The sequence below is a fragment of the Rhinatrema bivittatum genome, chromosome 5 (genome assembly GCF_901001135.1).
Source record: "Rhinatrema bivittatum chromosome 5, aRhiBiv1.1, whole genome shotgun sequence".
Taxonomy (NCBI): domain Eukaryota; kingdom Metazoa; phylum Chordata; class Amphibia; order Gymnophiona; family Rhinatrematidae; genus Rhinatrema; species Rhinatrema bivittatum.
Window position 1 is genome coordinate 131,614,323 of NC_042619.1, and position 21,880 is coordinate 131,636,202.

The 21,880-nt window shown below is 45.1% G+C and overlaps 1 protein-coding gene across 1 annotated transcript in view; it reads right to left on the minus strand.

The window, feature by feature from the left end:
• The window catches only part of TNFSF11 (TNF superfamily member 11), a 73,122-nt gene extending 60,252 nt beyond the window's left edge, over positions 1 to 12,870 (minus strand). The window contains exon 1 of the mRNA XM_029602944.1: positions 12,590 to 12,870. Within this exon, the coding sequence (XP_029458804.1) occupies positions 12,590 to 12,775 (186 nt within the window). The 5' untranslated portion in view covers positions 12,776 to 12,870. The remainder of the gene's footprint in view (positions 1 to 12,589) is intronic.
• Positions 12,871 to 21,880: the final 9,010 nt, after the last annotated feature.

A 21,880-nucleotide genomic window follows, 5' to 3' on the forward strand; every position in this document is an offset into this window, starting at 1 on the left:
AACAGTAACAGAGACATATGAGGAAGGGTTCTACTGCATGATTTACAGGTGCCAAATAGCCTACTGTGCAATCATGTGTTCCTGCCATTACACAAAATCCAAGCAGAACGATAGTAGCAGGGGTGGAAAAGCTGGGGCATCCATGTTCAGTTCTGATACTCGAAGCAAAATGTCCAACTATAAACAAGCAAACTCCCACTGATGCCGGAATCCGCTGGCCCAGTAATTTTAGATGTTTTAGCACCTTATGGTACCTGAGGTCAAAAAGGTTCACCATTACTAAAAGACACCATAATAAGATTAGATTTGGGATGTTTTCCTTTTTTTATTATTATTATTTGATAAAGGGAGATGCCAAATCATAATTAATTTTCAAAATTGTGTTCTGGGTGATTCTCTTTTTAATTTGGGGAGGAGGTCATTTTTCAATTAGGAAATCTTAATTGCAGTTAACATTACATCACAATGCATAGGTCACAGGCTGCCATCCCTTAACAGAAACAAAAGAGCATGTGGTGAACTTATATACTGGAGCAACATGAGAAGACAGACAGCAAGAAATCTGTGTTCCTGAATAATACAACTTATATTTACAACACCAAATGCCATTCCAGCCTTAAAATATTACAACAAGGTATTCAAGGGATCCTTCAAGGAGAAATGTCCCCATTTTATGCATATCCATTCCATAAGTTATCTCTAACCACTGTCTACCCAATCCAACTAAAATTAAAGGCAAAAGTAAATTACATTGAAAACAGGCAATGTATTTGTTTTGGAAAAATGTCTACCCTAAATAAGCTCTTTTGGCCCCATTTTTGGGGAATTTTCACATTCAAAACATTTTAACTCAGTTGCCTACAAATGTTGACTAAGCTGAACTGCATCCCAAGGAAGTAGAGTGCTAAAGTATAACCCCTATACGCTCTTAAAAGATGAAAATAAACTTTTAATTAGAATGGTTCAATTAGATCCTAATTGGCTTTCCTTTAGTCCTGACATATTGTCTACACAAATGAGTCTACACGATGGAGGCAGAGACCAAAATCTTGGTGCTGACTTCACTCCCCATTCACTCCATCAGTTGGCCGGAAGACATAACCCATTAGTGTAGCCTGATCTGGCAGGACAATAAGGAAATTACATTTAAGATTTTCCAGCACAAGAGAACTCTGTTTCTCCCCAGAGGTGCTCTAGATTCCTATTTAACTTGTCAGGGGATCACGTGCTCCCCAGCCAGAGATCCCTTATAGGCTCAGTGGGAGGTCACAAATCAAACAAGCACCTTCAACAAAGTTGGGAAGCACAGAATAAAGAAAGGTCTATTAAAAATTGTGAGAGCGTAGAATGTTATATTTTAGCATTAACTGAAAAAGGACCAATCCAGATGCTAGAAATATGAACAATAGCTGAAGTTTTAATATGTGTTGTCATACACAAGTTGCATCAAAAGCCTTTATGCTTTTGATGCAGCTGCAACATCGCTCTCTGGTTCAATGAGGGGAGGGGGGGAGAGGAGGTGGTGGGAACTAGGAAAAAGGAATTGGATTCAGAGACAACCAACATGAGCCCTGGCTTTTTTTTTTTTTTTTTTACGTTCTGGGGGTCTGATGCGCAGACATAAGGGAAAAGACACAGGACTGCTTTTACGGCCAAGTCTATAAGCAAAGCGTGTCAAGCATAAGGTTTGAGGATAACTGCATGGAGCAGCAGTTTCTATCCTTAAGAGAAGCATGGGGGTAACCTGCATGGCATGGCAGATACTACCATAAGAAGCTTGCTGGGCAGACTGGATGGATCATTTGGTTCTTTTCTGCCTTCATTTCTATGTTACTATGATGACTTAAAATCTTTAACCTCTTTCTTTATAATCATAGGCACTGTGAACTCATCATATACAAATAATGTTTTGAAATATTTTTCTTTGAACTAAAAACTGGTGGCACCAAAACAATATGGGCCGGATTTTCAAAGGGTTATGCATGTAAATCCGGAGGGCTAAAGTAAATTTGGAAATAAAAGAAAAGCAAAGAAAAAGGTAGGGGGGGGGAGGGCGGGGGAGGTAGGGGAAGCGAAGGGAAGGTGGGGTGGGGGGGAGGGAACGGGGGAAGGCAGTGCTGCTTGGCGTGGGCTTGGAACACGCAAGGTGCACAATTGTGCACCCCCTTGCGCGCGCCAACCCCCGATTTTATAACATGCGCACGCGCCTGCGTGCGCATGTTATAAAATCGGGCGTACATGTGTGCACGCCAGGTAGCGCGCGCACATGTACGCCCACACGCAGGTTTGAAAATCTACCCCTATATGAAGTACTTATCTTAAAGCCGAGAGAGGCACACGTTTGAACCATACTTTGCTTCTTATTCCCATTTAAGCCATAGCAGAGAGACTAAATGAATTCTTTACTTCGGTCTTCACTGAGAAAGATGTAAGAGATACCCATGCCAGAAATGATATTCCAATGTGATGAGTCAGAGGAACTGAAACAAATCTAGTGTACCTGAAAGGTGTAATAGAGCAAACTGACAAACTAAAGAGTGGCAAATCACCTGGTATATATCCCAGAATGCTGAAAGAACTGAAAAATGAAATTGCTGACCAGCTATTGGTAATCTGTAAACGATCATTAAAATAGTCTATGGTGCCTGAAGACTGGAGTGTTAATGTAATGCCAATTTTTAAAGAGGGATCAAAGGGTGATCCAGGAAACTATAGACCTGTGAGTCTGACGACTGTGCCAGACAAAATGGTAGAAACTATCATAAAGGAAAAAATTACTAAACATATAGATAGGCATAGTTTAATGGGACAAAACTGACATGGATTTAGCTAAGGGAAGTCTTGTCTCACCAATCTGCTACAATTTATTGAGGGTGTAAATAAACATATGGATAAAGGTGAGCCAGTCGACATAATGTATTTGAATTTTCCAGAAAGCATTCGACAAGGTCATTAATGAGAGATTTCTTAGGAAATTAAAAAGTCATGGGATGGGGGCAGTGACCTATTTTGCATTGGGAGCTGGTTAAAAGAGAAAACAGAGTAGGACTAAATGGTAAATTGTCCCAGTGGGGAAAGGTGAATAGTGGAGTGCACCAGAGATTTATACTGGGACCACTGCTTTTTTAATATATTTATAAATGACCTGGAAATGTGAACAATGAGTGAGGCGATCAAATTTGCTAATGATACAAAATTATTCAAAGTTGTTAAATCACAAGAGGATTGTGAGAAATTGCAAAACTGAGACTGGGCGTGCAAATGGTAAATGAAATTGAATGTGGACAAGTACAAAGCGATGCACTTCAGGAAGAGTAACCCAAATTATAGCTACACAATGCAAGGTTTCACATTAGGAGTCACCATTCAGGAAAAGGATCCAGATGTTATTGTTGATAATACGTTGAAATCTTCTGTTCAGAATGTTGGGAATTATTAGAAAAGGAATGATGAATAAAACGGAAAATGTCATAATGCCTCTGTATCGCTCCATGGTGAGACCGCACCTTGAATACTGTGTACAATTCTGGTCGCCGCATCTCAAAAAAGATATAATTGCGATGGAGAAGGTACAGAGAAGGGCTACCAAAATGATAAGGGGAATGGAACAACTCCCCTATGAGGAAAGACTAAAGAGGTTAGGACTTTTCAGCTTGGAGAAGAGACGACTGAGGGGGGATATGATAGAGGTGTTTAAAATCATGAGAGGTCTAGAACGGGTAGATGTGAATCGGTTATTTACTCTTTCGGATAGTAGAAGGACTAGGGGACACTCCATGAAGTTAGCATGGGGCACATTTAAAACTAATCGGAGAAAGTTCTTTTTTACTCAACGCACAATTAAACTCTGGAATTTGTTGCCAGAGAATGTGGTTCGTGCAGTTAGTATAGCTGTGTTTAAAAAAGGATTGGATAAGTTCTTGGAGGAGAAGTCCATTACCTGCTATTAAGTTCACTTAGAGAATAGCCACTGCCATTAGCAATGGTTACATGGAATAAGCTTAGTTTTTGGGTACTTGCCAGGTTCTTATGGCCTGGATTGGCCACTGTTGGAAACAGGATGCTGGGCTTGATGGACCCTTGGTCTGACCCAGTATGGCATTTTCTTATGTTCTTATGTTCTTATAGTGTGCAGCAGCAGCAGCCAAGAAAGCAAACAGAATGCTAGGGTTTATTAGGAAAGGAATGGAGAATAAAACAGAGAATATCCTAATCCCTCTGTATCGCTCCATGGTGAAACCTCATCTGAGTATTGTGTGCTAGGGGTGTGCATTCGGTCCCTACGTATTGGCAATCCGCAACGGATGTGGCCATATTCATTGTATTCGTGGGGAAGCGAAACGTATCGCGAATCCCCACGAATACACGAATCTTCGCTGAATTATTCGGCCGCCTAAAGAAACCAATTTCAACAAACCCCCCACTCTCTGGCCCCCCCCCCAAGACTTACCAAAACTCCCTGGTGGTCCAGCGGGGGGTCCGAGAGCCATCCTCTGCACTCACACCCTCGGTACCGGTTTCAAAATGGCGCCGATAGCCTTTGACCTACTACGTCACAGGGGCTACCAGTGCCATTGGTCAGCCCCTGTCACATGGTAGGAGCACAAGATGGCGCTGATGGCCATGTGACAGGGGCTGACCAATGGCACCGGTAGCCCCTGTGACATAATAGGTCAAAGGTTATTGGTGCCATTTTGAAACCGGTACCGAGGGTGTGAGTGCAGAGGATGGCTCCCGGACCCCCCGCTGGACCACCAGGGAGTTTTGGTAAGTCCTGGGGGGGTCAGGAGGGTGGGGGGTTGTAGTTAATTTAATTTTAGTGGGGGAATGAATAGAAATCGACCGTATCAGGGCGCCATACGGCCGAATGCATCGTATCTGCCCCGCGATGAATACGAATCCCGAATGCAACATATGGCGTCCCTCTGCACATCCCTATTGTGTGCAGATCTGGTCACCACATCTCAAAAAAGATATAGCAGAATTAGAAAAGATACAGAGAAAGGCAACCAAAATGATAAAGGGGTTGGAATAATTCCCCTATGAGGAAAGACTAAAGAGGTTAGGACACCTCAGCTTGCAGAAGAGACGGCTGAGGGGAGATATGATAGAAGTCTATAATATAATGAATGGAGTGGAACGAGTAAGTGTTAATCAGTTGTTTAGTCTTTCAAGAAGTAAAAAGACTAGGGGGCACACAATGAAGGTGATATTTTCTCTTATTAGTTTTAAATGTATTTTTTAAACAATGCATAAGATCTGGAATTTGTTGCTAGAGGATGTGGTGATAGATGTTAGTGTAGCTGGGTTTAAAAAAGGACTGGACAAGTTCCTGGAGGCAAAGTCCATAAACCATTATGAAATTGGAGTTGCAGAAATCCACTGCTTATGCCTGTGATGAGCCTTATGCCTTTTTGGGATCCTGCTAGGTACTTGTGACCTGGATTGACCACTGTTGGAAACAGGATACTGGGCTTGATGGACATTTGGTATGGCTAATCTTATGTTATGTTCTTATGATGAGTTCACAGTGTCTATAATTTAAAAAAGAGGCGGTTGAAGATTTTCAGTTGTGCCCTTGGTGTATGATGGCATTTATATTAAAGTTTCAACTATTATTAATATTATTCCCAGCATCCAGATTGGTCCTTTTTCAGTCATTGTTGATATAATCCGGACCTCTCAAATTGTTTGGACTCTAGTAATATTTTAGCATTGTGCATGTGTGCTTTTCAGCTCAGCTCGTTTCCTAAGGGGAACTGTGCTGGCAGAAAAGGTTTTATATAATTCTAGCACTACACACATACGTTTTGACACTGCTATTATCCTTTGAGAGATGGAGCTAAATTTATTTTACTTTCAGCAAAATTGTACTACTTGTAAGATTTGCTCTAAAATCTTTCCAGGTTACTTTACCCTCATGCATTGTATTGCAAAGGGCAAACATATTTGTTGGTCACAAACATGTGTTTACCAATAACTACATAGTGTCATTCTCAGTTAGGTATTTGCTGAAATTCCAAATACTTTAAGCCACAAAACAAACAAAACCAAATGACACCAAAACCTCAAATGCACTTTATTCTACATCTTGATCCATATTCATTCTCAAAGGGTTTATGGAGAAACAAGTGTAAAATTAATACAGGACTACACTAATTAATTATTTAGTTAAAAAAAGACACAATAAGGAGTTGACTCAGTAAGTTTGAAACTTATGAGCAGTAGTGCCTAGCAAGGCTTCAATCCCTATTTAATCATTTCACTCACCAAAAGACCCCACAATGTTATATTTCAGTAAATAGCTGAGTACTGATCATTTTACTTCATATTTGCTATTGTATCTATGCATGAAAGCAAGGATAGGTTGTTGACATATGCCACTGCCAGTGTGTATTGAACCTATTACACCCAAATCCTAAAATTAATCTTGGTGTAGTGCCCTAGCCAGCTACTGAACACACAAGATGTCAATGCTGAGGAAACATAGTACTTCAGTTCACGAAGAAAATTATAAGAATCCTTTTAGTACTACACACAGCAAACTATACAATTCAAGAAAACAAAGATGTGTGTGCTCCAGTTTAACTATGGCATGTATGAACCTACATTTGGAGCTATCATTCAAACTTATTGATGAACTGCTACTCTGTAACTGCAACAAATTAAATGGTCAAAATATACACTAAAAGCAAATCCTTGCTCCCATTTATGAAAAGTCTGCCCTAGTTACTCTGAATCCATTTGCAAACCTTTTATTTAAAATCAGGAAATTCAGCTTTGGCAGCCATAAAGCTTCCAGTGTCCACATTTGTGAATATAGGCAGATACAACTCTTACCCTGGTGCACACAACTCAGTTAGGACACTGCTAGACTTCATGCCCATAATTCCATAATGGTGAGAACAAAATGCAAACTCAAACACAGAAACAAAAAAAAAATCAATTTTTTTGTATTTACTGTAATGGATAAACTACATAAGTTTTGGCAGTCACCAACTTTCTGCAATATTTGTAAAGGCTGTTGAGCAATTTCTTAACTCTGACTCAATATGGGAGTCAGCTGTCTTACTAAATTTTATAATTTAACAGGAGTCCAATTTGAAAGAAATGAAAAGGACCTCCCCAAGCCACTGAATACCTCTTTAGTGATAAGTTGTAACTTTCAGCAGAGATAATAAACAAGTTAAGAAGAAGGGTGTATCATTTGTTTGTATTCCATAATTACTCAAGAGCAACTGGAGAAACCCAGTGTTTACATATTTTGAGTCTATTTCAGTTTCCAAAATCCAAAGTTATTACATATCAGTGCCCCCATATAAGATGTGGATAAATAAGCTTCTATGAAGAGCAGAACCTTCATAAAAATACTGAAGCAATGCTTTATCGTGTACCATAAATTAGGAAGCAAACATAAAATAAGGCACAAGCTAGCACTAGTCCAATTTTTTTTGATTGGCTTTGATATACCAAAGAGTTTTTCTTCCATTTTCTAAATTAGTAGAAATCAATCTATACTTCATTGGAACTATTCTGGTATGACCTTATTTGTAAAAAAAAACAAAAACCCAACAATTATTATTTCCAACAAACATCAGTGCCAGATAAAACATCGGAGCTGCTATAATAACAGCCCTACAGAAACTTCCATTTTTCCTTTAAGAGCCTGTCCCATCTCCAAAACCTGTTCTGAAATGCCCAAACTCATTTCAGTCCAAGCCTCTTGATTTTCAAAATCAGTCTGACTTTCCAAAACCTGTTTCCACAAAACCTGAGAGAGGGAGAGAGAGAGAGAGAGAGCATGGTCCAGGAAGGAAGAAGGTAACGAGGACCACCGGGATCAAGGAGGAGGGAGGACAACACAACAACCAGGTGTGGATATGACATTAGACACAAAAGTTATTTAGGGGGACACACAACCATGGAGATCAAATAAGCTTTCTTTGAAAAGAAGGCTATTGTTTTGCTTTTTCTAAAATCTAGATGATTTTGTGACTATCATTTTCTGTATGTTTTTGTAACAATCATAAAAGAATAAAGTTAAAAGAAGAGCAGGCTACAAGGGGGTCAGTTTTCAGGGAGGGCATGTGGATTAACACCTGTTTACCCATGTGAAAAGACCCTTTTAAAACTTGCTATTCCCCGTCACTGAGGGTAAAAATACCTGCGCTGTGAACATTGAACAGCATGTGGACTTTTATCTGTGGGGGGCAAAAGAGCAGGGCTAGGATGGGGGAAGGAAAGTGCATGCAGAGATTGAATTCTGAAATCCTCGTGCCCTCTATCATGCATGTACTTTGCACCTGCTTCAAAAGCAGATGCAAATTACGCAGGTACAAAAGTACTAGCTTCCCCCCTCCGGCCCAATTTTTCAAAAGGAAACTCTGTGGGCAGTTTACCTTTGAAAGCTAGATTGCAAGTCTGCAGGTACCGGTGCTAATTTTCTGCCACACCATGCCAAGTTGCCACCCTGGAATCTTTTGAACTTGCTTCCTTTTCCCTGTTGCAGCTGGAGTGGAAGATGGAGGCCATTGTTGGCCTCAACCTTCAATTATGAGGACAACTTTTAAATAGCTTTGGAAAAAGCACTCTGCATACTCAATTAGGATCAAAGATTTGTACAATATAAATGATTCTGGAATGCATATCATTTTACTTCTTTTATTATGGCATGCAAAATTAAAGAGAAGTGTGTAGGGGTCTGTGAAACGTTTTGAATTTGAAAAGGTTGGGAACATCTGATGTATACTCCAGATTTTTGTGTACTGCTTTTCTCATACTCTAAGAGCACAGCTTGGTCTCCTTCCTGGGCCTGAACATTGTGAGGGCAATCTTCCAGCTCTAGCACTTCCTCCGAAAGCCACTGGAGTGCCAGGTGCCACTCCACATTCCCGCCCCTGGTGTACTCTTGACGCAGAACCCGGAGGTGGACTTTTCCCATGTCCCATCACTAAATGAGGGGGAGAAGTCCGCCTCCTAGCAGCGCCAGTTCAACTAAAACTCTCGGACCGCCACCATCAACCTCTCGTCCGCAATGAGAGATTTATGAAAGTTACAGTGGGTCAGTCTGGGCTGTGCGGGACTGAGCACCACCCTCAGAGCCACAACATTGTGGTCCAAGAGGGAGGCTGACTCCACTGTGCACTTTGTGGCCTGATGCATCATCCACACCCTTATAGGTGAAGCCAGAACGGGCCCTGGATGCTTCTCATGCCGGATAACTAGAAAGGAAAGTCATACCATCCTTCTGAGGCAACTGGCCACATCCAGATATCCCTCCAGGACATCGCGATCAAGCGGGCTGAAGGTGGTGTTGAAATCACTCCTGAGCACCACCTCTTCGTCAGGGTCCAGGTCTTCAAGGCAGGCTGACAGCTGGCCAAAGAACACTGACTATTTAGCCTTGGTGATGGGGGTGTGCATGTGAATACAAATAATGGTGCAATCCCCAAGCCATAGCCTCAGGTGCAGTATCCTGCCCAGCGTGATGGCCTTGGGATTGAGCACCTTCACCTCTGGGACTTGCGAAGTCAAGATGGCCATCCTGCCAGCCAACTCTTCTGCACCTGCCTAATGACTTGTTCCGGGCCTTCCTTTGTGGCAGCTACTTGTGCAGCCGTTGAAAGGTGGGGAGGGTAAAACTTCAAAAAAGAAAAGTGTGGGGGGGGGGGGGGGGGATAGGGTGGATTAACTAAAACTGGATAAAGGCACCTAGAGCCAGAAAAGAAACTTGGACAACTTGAGTTAATGGAGAGGGAGGGGCAAGGGGAAGATTGCTTCATCTTCTAGTTCCTCTATTACCTCTCTGAAGGGACAAAAAAAAAACAACAAACCCACTTAAAAGGAACAAGAGATAAGCCTTCCTCACATCAGAGGCTTAACCAAAAAGATACAAACAAACAAATAAAAAACAATTTTTCCAAAAGGGAACAATAGGGTTTCCTGGGGGGACTCTTTGGTGAGAAAAAAAACTGGAGAATCAGTCAGGAAAAGAAGAAACACAAGCAGGGGAACCCCCCTTCCCCAAAATGATGGTAAACTGGGGAGGGGTCAGCAACTTAAAACTTGGGACAAGGTTTCTGCATCAGAAAATGGAAATCTAAACTAAGAGCCCTTTTTAGTGATTGATCACTAACTACTGCTTTCCCCCAGAGCAAACCCCACCCAGCAGTCCCCAGCCACTGTCCCAGAAGGCAAAGGAAGGAAAAATCAAACAAACTTTTACCTTTGATTGTTGGGGAAGAGCAGGGGCTTCATTCTCAGGTTGCTCCTGGGGGCAAGCAGCAGCAGCAAGGACCAAGGCAGGGAGAGGGAGAGGGAGAGGGGGAGGGGAAGGGGGCTTTGGCTGGTTTGTTTGCCTAGCTGGGTTGTGGGGGGAAGGGAGGAAAGAAGGTGATGGAAAAAGAAATTGAGCAGCAGTTTCCTGAAAGCTGGCTCTCTCTTTCCAGGGAAATCAGTAAACAACCCTACTCTTCTCTGCCCTCTCAATCTCTCAGGGGGAAAAAAAAAAAACCAAAACCCAGCAAACCTTCTCTTTACTCGTAGAAATGCAAGTGTTATTCCCGACAAGCATCAGTGCCAGATAAAACATCCTAGCTGCTGCTACATTAACAGCCCTATAGAAACTTCCACTTTTCCCTTATGAGACGGTAACGAACACTCCTATTCCCATCTCCAAAACTGGTTCTGAAATGCCCAAACTCATTTCAGTCCACGCCTGGTGACTTTCAAGGTCAGTCTGTCTTTCCAAAACCTGTTTCCATCAAACCTGAGATCGCCCCTCAAAAGGCAAGAACCATATTAAAAGAACGACGCCTTCATCATAGCTGCAAATTGCTTTGAAATGCAACTTTTGTTTCAAAACATCACCTAACTGTGCATTTTACATCTTTCTTTCCATTTCTGGGGTTGCTTTTTCTGAGAGCTACGAAACAATGTTTTTGCTACAGACTGCATGCAAAATGTTCATAAAGCCGAAGTTATGTACACTCCAGATTTTTGTGGGCTGACTGTCTGTGTGTATGGTTAGAGTTGGGAAAGCAGGCATACAGAGTTTACTGACTCTCCTGCAATAGTTATGTCCCAGGGTAGAGTAGACAAGCCAGTATGGGCTAGGCTTCAAGATGCAAAATGCTGCAGAGAACAGGAGCAAGGTGACAGTCACATGTTTCTTTCTTTGCAAAGCTCCATGCCACAAGAATTTATAAATACATCAATGTGTGCTATGCATACATTGATGTATATTCAGCAAGGTAAATAATGACATTACAGGTGAATACAAAGCAAAGTTCTATAGGGTAGATCAGCCAGAGAAGGATGTGCATGGTGGAAAGTTACAGATCCTTAACATACATACCTGACCCTTCTTTGCACCCAAGTGAATACTGTACAGTATGGACTATACATCTGTATACTCCAGAAGCAGGACACAAGATCCAGTAAACCACCCTCACTCCTCCCCTCTTAAAACACAAAACTAGAACTTCCTTATCTGTTTTTTAAAAGTACAGTAATGTGCAGGTTCAAATAATATCCAACTGTGACTTCTGTACTGCAAGAAGTGACAACATTCCAGACTCATTTTTACACTTCTCATGGTTGCTCATTTACCTCAAATACCTCATCTTTTTAAAGAAGTTACTAAACAAAATTAGAGACAGACTGTGCAGACTGAAACTGGTGAAAAAAAAAATGAAAGGCAGCAGGACTAACCTTTATTTCACCAAAACTTTGGTGACTATTACAAGCAAGTAACAAATTAAGATGCTTTTCTAGCACAAGAAATCTGACACACCATTAACTAGTATAACAAGTAAAAACAATAGTTATAGAGCCATTGGTATGAGCACTTTTTTCCTAAAATTAATTTTCTTTTTTGTTCTCAATTTTGCACTAAATCCATATGCTGTTTAATAGGGAAAGATTATTGTGTTGTCTAGCTTTTATATAGATGTTCCTAGCCCGAAATTTTGTTTCAGTAGGTTGAATGGTTCATGAGCTGATCAAGCAGAATACTGGAACGCATGTTTTCCTTATTTAGCAAAAAAAAAAAAAAGTACTAAAAAGTATTCTTCTTTTCATCTAGAGCACGAGGCGATGTCTTGAGAATAGGGATGCACCGCACCATTTATCCTTTTAAGTCATCTGGGGTTTTACACTACCAATATATATGTATACGTTCTAGTAAGCCATGCATTATTATTAATTCTTACTGAGCTGTTGTATATGTAGATATGTATTATTGTATTTCCATGTGGAAATATTAAGCCAGAAATGTGAAGAAAAATCGTAGGAACTGCATGCACCAAGTTATAAAATTCTGGTAAACTTAATTGTAATCTTCTCTTAAATTAAGCCACACCACAAAAGTCGCCAGATTAAAAATGCATGCACGCCTTTGTTCTTCTAAGACTTTTACAGTTCCTTTAATCTACTTGCAGCAGAATAATACATAATATATTATAATATTTGGATTTTTAGCCTGATTTTCCAAATAATGCGCAAGGTGGCTGAAGTCCACTACAGAAGAAGAAAGTTGCGCTGGGGCAAATGCTACCCCGCAATATAGTTTTAAGTATAGGAGAAATACCTGGCTTCTGAAGTAGAAAAATAATCCAAGAGTGCAGGCGACTTGTGCCACCCCCAGGAGGATGAGTGCGGCGAATACGGACCTGGGCATGGGCCCTGACGGCGGCCGGGTGGGCAGCGGGCTCTTCTGGTCGCTCCCCTGCTCCACAGAGCCGCACAGGTAACTCCGGTACTTCCCAGCGCTCATTGTGCACCACGGCTTCGGCAATCTCCGCAAAGGCTCCGGAAAAACTCGGCGTCCGCAGGGACTCGTCCCGTATAGCCCTCTGCATGCAGTCTCCCGGCCACAGTGGATCTTATAAGGGGCGGGCGAAAGGCTTCGAGCTGCAGCCAATTAGAGCCGGGCAGCGGTTCTGTGCCTGCCCCCCCGCCCCTGGTGCTTTCACGGGTGTCGGATGTTACAGTAAAGCATTGTTGTTAAGTCGGTGCCTTTCCTGCTAAATCGGCTGCTTTTCAAATTTATAACCGGGTTTGTTTGTTTTTTTTTCCCCCTCCCACTGTCCTGCTGCTGCAAATGTGCTCGGGCCCCCCTCGCTCTTTCTTGCTTCTACATTAAGCTCCCGCAGACACCCCGGGGGAAAGGGGGGAGGGGGAGAGATGCTGCTGATCGCCGTGTATGCCAGTCAGGGTCGCAGGTTTCCTGCAGGTTAGAGATGGCTGGCTGCCTCCGCTCCTCTCCCAGGTGCGGTGCATTATGAATGTAACTCCTGGGCGAGAGGGATCCTTTTACTGGCACCCCGGGGGCACACAGAAGATGAGAGGGCGGACCCTTTCTGCACAAACTCCTCTAAAGTCTCTCTTTATCGCTCTCTTGCAGCACAGATAGCTTCAACCTTCTGAGTCCCAGGATTCCAACGTGGGGGCGAACAATAATTATTATACCTGTTTCTTGCCCCTTCTACAGTCCTCTGTACACAGCACTAATAATCACTGACTGCATCCAGTAAACACAATGAGATGCAGGGTGGTTTCCAACTTCTTTACTGATAGTTGATTAGATGACTGACTAAAATTTACATCTTCAATTTATTTTATTTATTTATTTATTTAACAACTTTTCTATACCGACATTAAAATACACATCATATCGGTTTACATTGTAACAAAAGGTAGAAAATACAAATAACAGGGGGTGGGGTGGGGGGAAAACTAAGAACGAGGGGTCTGAGGGGGAGACCCCAAACTAAGATAGGATAGGGGAGAAGGCGAGAGGAACAGTAACAAGGTTAATTAAATGCAAAGGAGCACAAGATATACTATAAATAATATACATAATATACAAATGGAGCCAGGAATCAAAAGGGTGGGGGCAGTTATACGATTAAGTGAATATACCGTTATACACATATGCAATTATACAAAAGGGGGGGGGGAGAGGGTTACCGGGGGTCTGAGGGGTGAGGGGGTGAAAATGTTAATCTGGGAAGGCTTGATGGAAGAGCCATGTTTCTCGATTTAGGAAATAAATAATAGTAAGTAGTGTGAGCTCGTCTTGCGCTGCTGCAAGTAACATGGGCACAAGGGGCAGAGAGCATAGAGAGGGTGGGGGTTGGGGGGGGGCGGGATAAGCGGAGGTAGGCATTGGCAATGGCAACAATTTTGAATTGCTGCATTGTCATTGGCTGCGAGGCACTTATATTAGGTTCTAGTGGGGAACGTTGGCAGTTGGGCATCAACAGCTAAGCAAGCAGCAGAATCCTGCTTCTTGCTTGGTTGTCAATTCCTAACTGCTTTTGTCAGTCGGTTTTTGCTTTTTTCTGCCGTGAGAACTTTGTGCTGTGACTGGGCCATGAGGAGAGTGCAAGCTAAGCAGGTGGCGGGGGCCTTAGTGACGCCCTCGATCCGATCGCGTAGGGCTGTCGGCAGCGAGGCCGTGGTCCCGGGTTCAAAACTGCCCCCCAGCCGGGATTCGGTAAGTTTACCGAGACCCGGTGACTTGCCTGGCTCCATAGCCATCGCAGTCGGTGTGGCTTCCGTCCTCCTGGCGCATGCCATTACCTGAGCATGTCCATCCCCCCACTCCTAGTCTGGCGAGAGCGGCCCTGAACTTGAGGCTTACCAGGCATCTTGCATCCTGGTATCGCCAACGCGTCCCTCTTGTTTCCTCGATGGAGGAAGTGGACCCAGTTTTGGCTTCCTCGGGTCCGGGCCCGGATGCAGAGCGCCCGTGAGGCGCAGAGGCGAATCCTTTAGCGGCCCATGATGCGGCCTCCAGACCGGGCAAATCGGCAGAGGGGGAGTCGATGGGGCCTCCCAATGGGGCGAACCCGGCCCAAAACAGCGTTGTGTGGCCCACGCGAGGCGTAGGCCAGCCCCTCATGCAGCGACTCCCAATATGCAGGTGACAGGCCAGGATCGGAGGAGCAGGGGGCAGAGTATGGGAGCAAGGGGCTGGGACATGCCCATATTTGGCAAACAGCAGCAGCTAGCAGGTGCTGCTGGAGTAGAGAAGGGCACTCACCCTCAGCATAAGGAGGGGAGACCTAAGGGCAGGCAAACATCCCGGGATAACACAGAGCAGGGCAGCCAGGGAAGCGGGACATCGGGAAGGTTGCCCTGTCTAGGGCAGGGACCTTCCAGTCAGGCCCCCCCCCCACCCCCTCCCTGGACTCCTCCGACAACCCACAGGGGAAGGAGCACAGCATCCCTGTTGCGTTAGTGGCAGACATCATCAAGCATTACCTGGGCCAGGGGTCGGGGGGGGCCTGGAGGTCCGCAGGCGATCCAGGCAGGAGCTCTGAGAGATTTGGGGGATGGCCACACATGGTCAGTGAGTACCCGGGGATGGCCACACATGGTCAGTGAGTACCCGGGGAGGCTTTTTTCCAGGGAGGAGCCCCAGCCACACTGTGGGAGGTGAGCTGAGCAGGCATGGTGAGCCAGGCAGGCAGGAACAGAAGCAGGGAGTCCGACCCTCTGCCGGACCTGCATGCCCATGGTAGCCAACACGGGGAAGTTGACAAATGAACGGTCCTCCGACTGTTCCCGGCCCTTTCGGACCCGCCGCAGGGAACGGCAATGGGCAGCAGGCTGGACAGAGGCGAGGGCAGACAGAGTCCTTATACAGAAGACGTCAGACGGGGGCTGAAGCAGACATCCAAGACAGGCTGAAGCAAGACACTGAAGACATCAGGGCAAGGGCTGAAGCAAGAAGGAAAGGTCCAGGCGAGCAGGAACTCCGATGCTGGGATACTGACATCCGAAGCCCCTTCGGCTGGCAGAAGCTCAAGAGCCCGTGGGACGAATCCCTCCTGTTGGCCACTCCAGGGCCCAACAGGACAGAAGGCTCAGGAACCAGACGAGGACATAGGTCAAGGCAGAGACAGGAAGACATCCGGGCAAGGGCTGAAGCAAGACACTGTAGACAAGGCTGGACGGAAACATTGCACTGTCCATCAGGGCGCTCTACTCAGCCCACCCGTGGGACTGAGTCGCGGACCACCCTGTCCCAGACGCACCCTACACAGCCCAGGAAGGCTGGTCGCGGACCACGCTGAGAAGGAGGGTGCGGGGAAGACCCAGGCGAACAGGAACTCCGATGCTGGGATACTGACATCCGAAGCCCTACAGCTGGCAGGAACAGGAGCATACATCTAGGCAGGGACACAGGACAGGAACCCATCAAGGCATAGGCGAAACCGGGGGACCTGGATCGGCAAGGTTACAGACGACTGTAGAGCCCGATCCGGAGGCCTCTTGCAAGTGAACAGAAAGTCCTTAAATACTGGAGGTAGAAGGCAACTCCCTGGGAGGAGCTTGCCAGGACCGCCCACCGCTGGTCCTATAACTGGGGAAGAGAGCTGCGGGCCAGCCCCTAGGGAAACAGGCGTGGCTGGAAACCAGGAAGTCCAAACGCAGAGGCATGCAAGCCACAGGCACAGCTAGGCCTCTCAGGCCCTGGAGCAAGTCCCGGATGGAACGTAGGCGAGGCCCTGGCTTCAGAGCGGCCTCTGCAGGAAGGTAAGAGACCTCCTGTAGCGCAGCAGCAGGGGGGATCGCAACAACTATGACGAAATATTTAGAGATAAAATGGCAGGGAATAAGTTTATGTCGTGGGGAACCCAAGACATTCATCTGTGGTTAACACAGATGACAAATAAGGGCATCAGGAATACCAAAAGCGGGGGGGGGGGGGGGGGGGGCGCAGGCGGTGTAGTGAGTGATAGTACAGCAGGATCCTCGGGAGGGGGAGCTAAGGGTAGCTCCTTTTGAGGTTCAGGAATTAATCGAAGGACTAAGCCTGGAGGTCAGGTCATTGGGAGTGGGTCAGACACATGCTGGAGGTTCAACAAGCTCACATGCTTGTTCCCTGAATTCAAGTTCAGGCACGCATGTTCGTCATGAGGTGGTGCACACCCGGCTACCAAATGTTCTGAAGGTCAGAGTGCCGCCCTTATCAAGGGCAGTAAATTTTGAAGGTTTGTACCGAAAGGCCGAGTCACCGATTGAGCTTTCTGCCTTGATAGAGGGTTTGCGGGGTTATCCTGATTTAGCGGCTGCTGCATTGTTGAAGGAGGGGTTTAGAGCAGGGTTCATCATTCTTTTGTGGGCCTGGGTTCCGGGGGGAGGGCAAAAAATGCCAGGTTGGCGTATAGAATGGCGGACGTGGTACGAGAAAAGTTGAGGGCTGAAATTCTATTAGGGAGGATTGTGGGGCCTTTTGAGGCTCGGCCTTTTGACAGGATGCATTTGTCACTGTTAGCAGTTATCCTGAAGAAGGTCCCGGGTAAGTTCCGGTTGATTCTGAATTTATCGTACCCCGAAGGCTCATCGGTGAATGACTTTTCCCGCGACGGGAGTGCACGGTACAATATGCTTCATTCAACGAGGCTATAGCCTTGGTGCGAGGCGCAGGGGCTGGGGCGTTGCTAGTGAAGGTGGACATTGAATCCGCTTTCCGGCTGTTACCAATCCATCCGTGATGTTTTCCCCTATTAGGGTTTTATTTTGAAGGGGGTTATTTCATTGATCGTTGTCTGCCCATGGGTTGCGCGGTTTCGTGCTCGTTCTTCGAGGCCTTTAGCCCTTTCCTTCAATGGGTTACAATGCAGTATAATGAGAGCTCGAGCATGTTACATTACTTAGACGATTTTTTGTTCGTAGGGTCGGGAGCGTCCACCGATTGCCAGCATCAGTAGACAGGTTTCTTGGAGGTAGCTGAGTCCTTAGGAGTGTCTGTAGCGCTGGATAAGACCGGAGGGCCGGTCACCAGGCTAACCTTTTTGGGCATTGAATTAGATTCAGTGGACATGGTGTCGCGTTTGCTAGCTGAGAAAGTAATTCAGTTGCAGGAAGTCGTGCAGATGGTCCGTGGTTCGGAAAAAGTGACCTTGAGGCAGATGCAATCGCTAATTGGTTCTCTGAATTTTGCCTGCTGAGTCATACCGATGGGTCGAGCTTTCATTCGGCGGTTGTCAGCCAGGACCATTGGGGTAAAGGCAGGGCATCATTTCATCCGTGTCACTCGGGCAGTGAAAGATGAACTGGCTGTGTGGGAAAGATTTCTAGATTCATTTAATGGAGTTTGTCTGATGCAAGAAGTAGAAGTCTCAAATGAGGACTTGGAGTTATCTTCTGATGCAGCGGGAGCCTGCGGTTTCGGTTTATATTTCCAGGGGCAGTGGTGTGCGGAAGCATGGCCAGCCGGTTGGGTCAAGGAGGGGTTGAAAAAGGAGGCTGCCTACTGTTTCTAGAAGCCAAAAAACTTAAAATCAGCACTCTTCCCATCAACTCCCTACCTCCCATTGAAATCAGTCTCTTCAAGTCCAAAACCCTGCAAATCCTGCTGATATATGCTCCCCCAGGCGCTCTCAACAAAGATCCCTGCCCTCTCATCGAAACCATCTCATCTAGCATCAACACCAATCACCCCACCATCATCCTAGGAGACTTCAACCTCCATTTCGACAAATCTCCCCACTCCCCATCATGTGAGCTCCTCCTGAACTCACTAACGGCTATGGGCTTCATACAAATAATAAACTCCCCCACACAGAAATAAGGCCACATCCTGGATCTGATATTCATCAACAACAAAGTAACACTCAACTCCCCCCCCCCCCCCCCCCCAGTACCTCCACTGTCCCCTGGTCAGACCACATGCTAATAAAAACCAAACTCCAAGTGGACTATACCCACATCCTCACTCAAAAAGACAAAAAGCGTATAGTGTTCATCAAACTGTGCTCTAGTGAGATCCTAGAAAAAACCTTACTTGAAGCCCTAAAACAACTGTATACATCAAATACCATAAATGCAGTCAACTCATGGACCACAATCAACACGGAGACAGTGAAAAAGATATGCCCAACCATCGAAAAAGAAATTGCAACCACAGCAAGACACAAATCACCCTGGTATAACCAGGATCTAAAAAACATAAAATACCAGGTAAGACAAGCAGAAAAAGCTTGGAGAAACAACCCCATAAGCCAATTACAGACCGATACAGAACACTCCTATACATATATACAACAGACATCAACAAAGCTAAACGGAACTTCTACACTCAAAGAATCCACAACTTCCAATACAACCCGAGAGTCCTATTTGAGTATGTTACTCAGCTGATGCGACCCATCAACAATCCCTCTCAAAAAGAGACTTCAACAATATCCATTCATAAATTCACCCAATACCTTATAGACAAAACTGCCAAACTAAGTCCAAAAAGCCCACCGATCAACCTTGAACCCACCGCGCAAACACCCCTTACGGCACCAACATGGTCACAGTTTGAGACCGTAGCCTCCATCGAGGTAGAAACCATTGTTCGGAAGATCAACCCAGCAGCACACCCTCTCGACCCCATTCCAACCTTCAAATCCTCAAACTAATCCCGAACTGACTAGCAAGACCCATCGCAGACATCACCAATCTCTCCCTCAAGCAAGGAGTACTCCCGGATTCCCTTAAATGCGCTGTGGTCAAACCTATCTTAAAGAAATCCCAACTGGATCCAACCATCCCATCCAACTACCGGCCCATCTCGAATCTACCGTTCCTGGCCAAGATCATCGAGAAGACAGTCAACCACCAACTTTCAGAATTTCTGGAAAACCGAAATATACTGGCTCCCGCTCAACACGGCTTTAAAAACTTTCACAGCACAGAATCACTACTACTCACCCTCACAGACACAATACTACGAGGGTTCGACAAAGGTACATCCTTCCTTCTAATTCTACTGGACATCTCCGCTGCATTTGACACTGTCAATCATAAGATCTTAATTCACAGGCTAAGAGAAATAGGTATTAGTGGCACCATTCTCCAATGGTTTCAATCATTCCTCACCAACAGATCTTTTAAGGTAGCCCACGAAAGTACAACATCCAAAAGTATCCCCCTCTCACAGGGAGTCCCACAAGGCTCATCCCTATCCCCTACCCTCTTCAACATCTATATGCTGCCATTATGCAACTACTTAGACAAAACAGGGTTCACCTACTTCCTATACGCTGATGACATACAGATCCTGCTCCCCATTAGAGACAACATCAACAATACTCTAATCCGATGGGAATCCCACCTGACAGATATAACTTCCATCCTCACCCAAATGGCACTAACGCTCAACCAGAATAAGATGGAAATTCTTAACCTCTCCAGAAAAACGTTAACACCCAACTCCGACCCCACAACACTGTCCAAATACAACATGCTCACGACAGTTAGAGACCTCGGAGTCACCTTGGACAAGGAACTGAACATCAAATATCATATCAAGACACTGATAAAAGAAGGATTCTACAAACTTCAAATCCTTAAGAAACTCCAATCCCTACTTCATCCCCCGGACTACCGGATGGTACTGCAATCCCTCCTCTTCGCCAAGATAGACTATGGCAACGTCCTCCTAACAGGCCTTCCCGCAGCCACCCTCAAGCCCCTCTAGCTTCTTCAAAATGCAGCTGCATGGTCACTAACAAATAAAAAAACCAGATCACATTACACCCACACTCAAACAACTCCACTGGCTGCCCGTCCCTTTCGGATCTCAATACAAAACCCTCATGCTCATACACAAAGCAATCCATAATGACAAAGCTAGTTGGTTACAGGGACCACTGACCCCTTGCAACCCCACCAGGAATCTCCACTCAACCAATACATGCTTACTCACCACTCCCTCAATTAAGGAAGTACATCGAGTCTCCACAAGGGAACGCGCTGCATCCATAGCAGGCCCTCACCTCTGGAACAACCTTCCACCCTCTCTCAGAACTGACCCCTCTATGCCCTCCTTCCGAAAGAACCTCAAAACCTGGCTCTTCCAGAAAGCATTCCCTCCAGATAAATAATTCTGCCATTGCTACCCATTCCCCCCAGATAAACAATTTCTGCCACCCCACTCACCTGCTCCCCTGGCCCTGCCAGTTCCCCTCTCTGCTACTGTACATAGTAAGTTAAATCAGAACATTTTACTGTTAAAAAGTTATTCTGTAAAGCAAATTATATTTGTAATATTATTTTGTAAAGCAAGTTGTATGTACTTAGTTAATTAATCTGTTACACTGTATCATGTCATTATAAGGCTTGCCTTAGACATCATGTTGTATGTAAACCGATGTGATATGTCAAATCGAATGTCGGTATAGGAAAATAAATAAATAAATAAATACATCAGACTGCTGGTACAAGTGTAGTTCTAGGTAGGTAGGTGTCCTTTTATTTCAGGCATCTGGGTAGAGCTTTCATGGTAGTATTTGCACTTGCAAAGCTCATTCAGCGGATACCCAGGAATCCTATTGGAGGGTCCCCAACTTCACAGCAAAAGTCCTAACTTAAGTCATCTTCTCCTTGGACACCCAGCCCGTCCTGAATCCCTTGGTGTTTGAGTGTGGCGATCCGGTTGGGGTCTCCCGATCCTGTTCTTCCATCCTTAGTTTATTGATATCTCTGGGGGACTTCTCTTAGGGAAAAGTCAGTGGGATCAGGCTAGTTCTCAGCACTGCAAACCCACTGGGGAAGGGGAATCAAAAAAAACTCCACACTCTGCTCAAGTCCAAAAAATACTTCAGAAGCTAAACTGAATATATCTTCTGCCTTCATTGTCTCTCGGAGCAGGATCCATCACTGGTGCTTGCCCACCTAGAGTTTAGAGTAGGATCACAAGTCTTTGGTCCCCTGTGGAGATCCCTTTTCCCCTAAAGAGTATCAGGCTTAAAAATCTCGCTGTGTGTAACTTAGTAGAAAAAGGACCTTCTGTCAGGGAGTGCATGATGAGGTGTCACTTCTAAAAGAAACTCCATCTGGGTGAAGCTGGGAGCAGTGGCATACCTAAAGTATT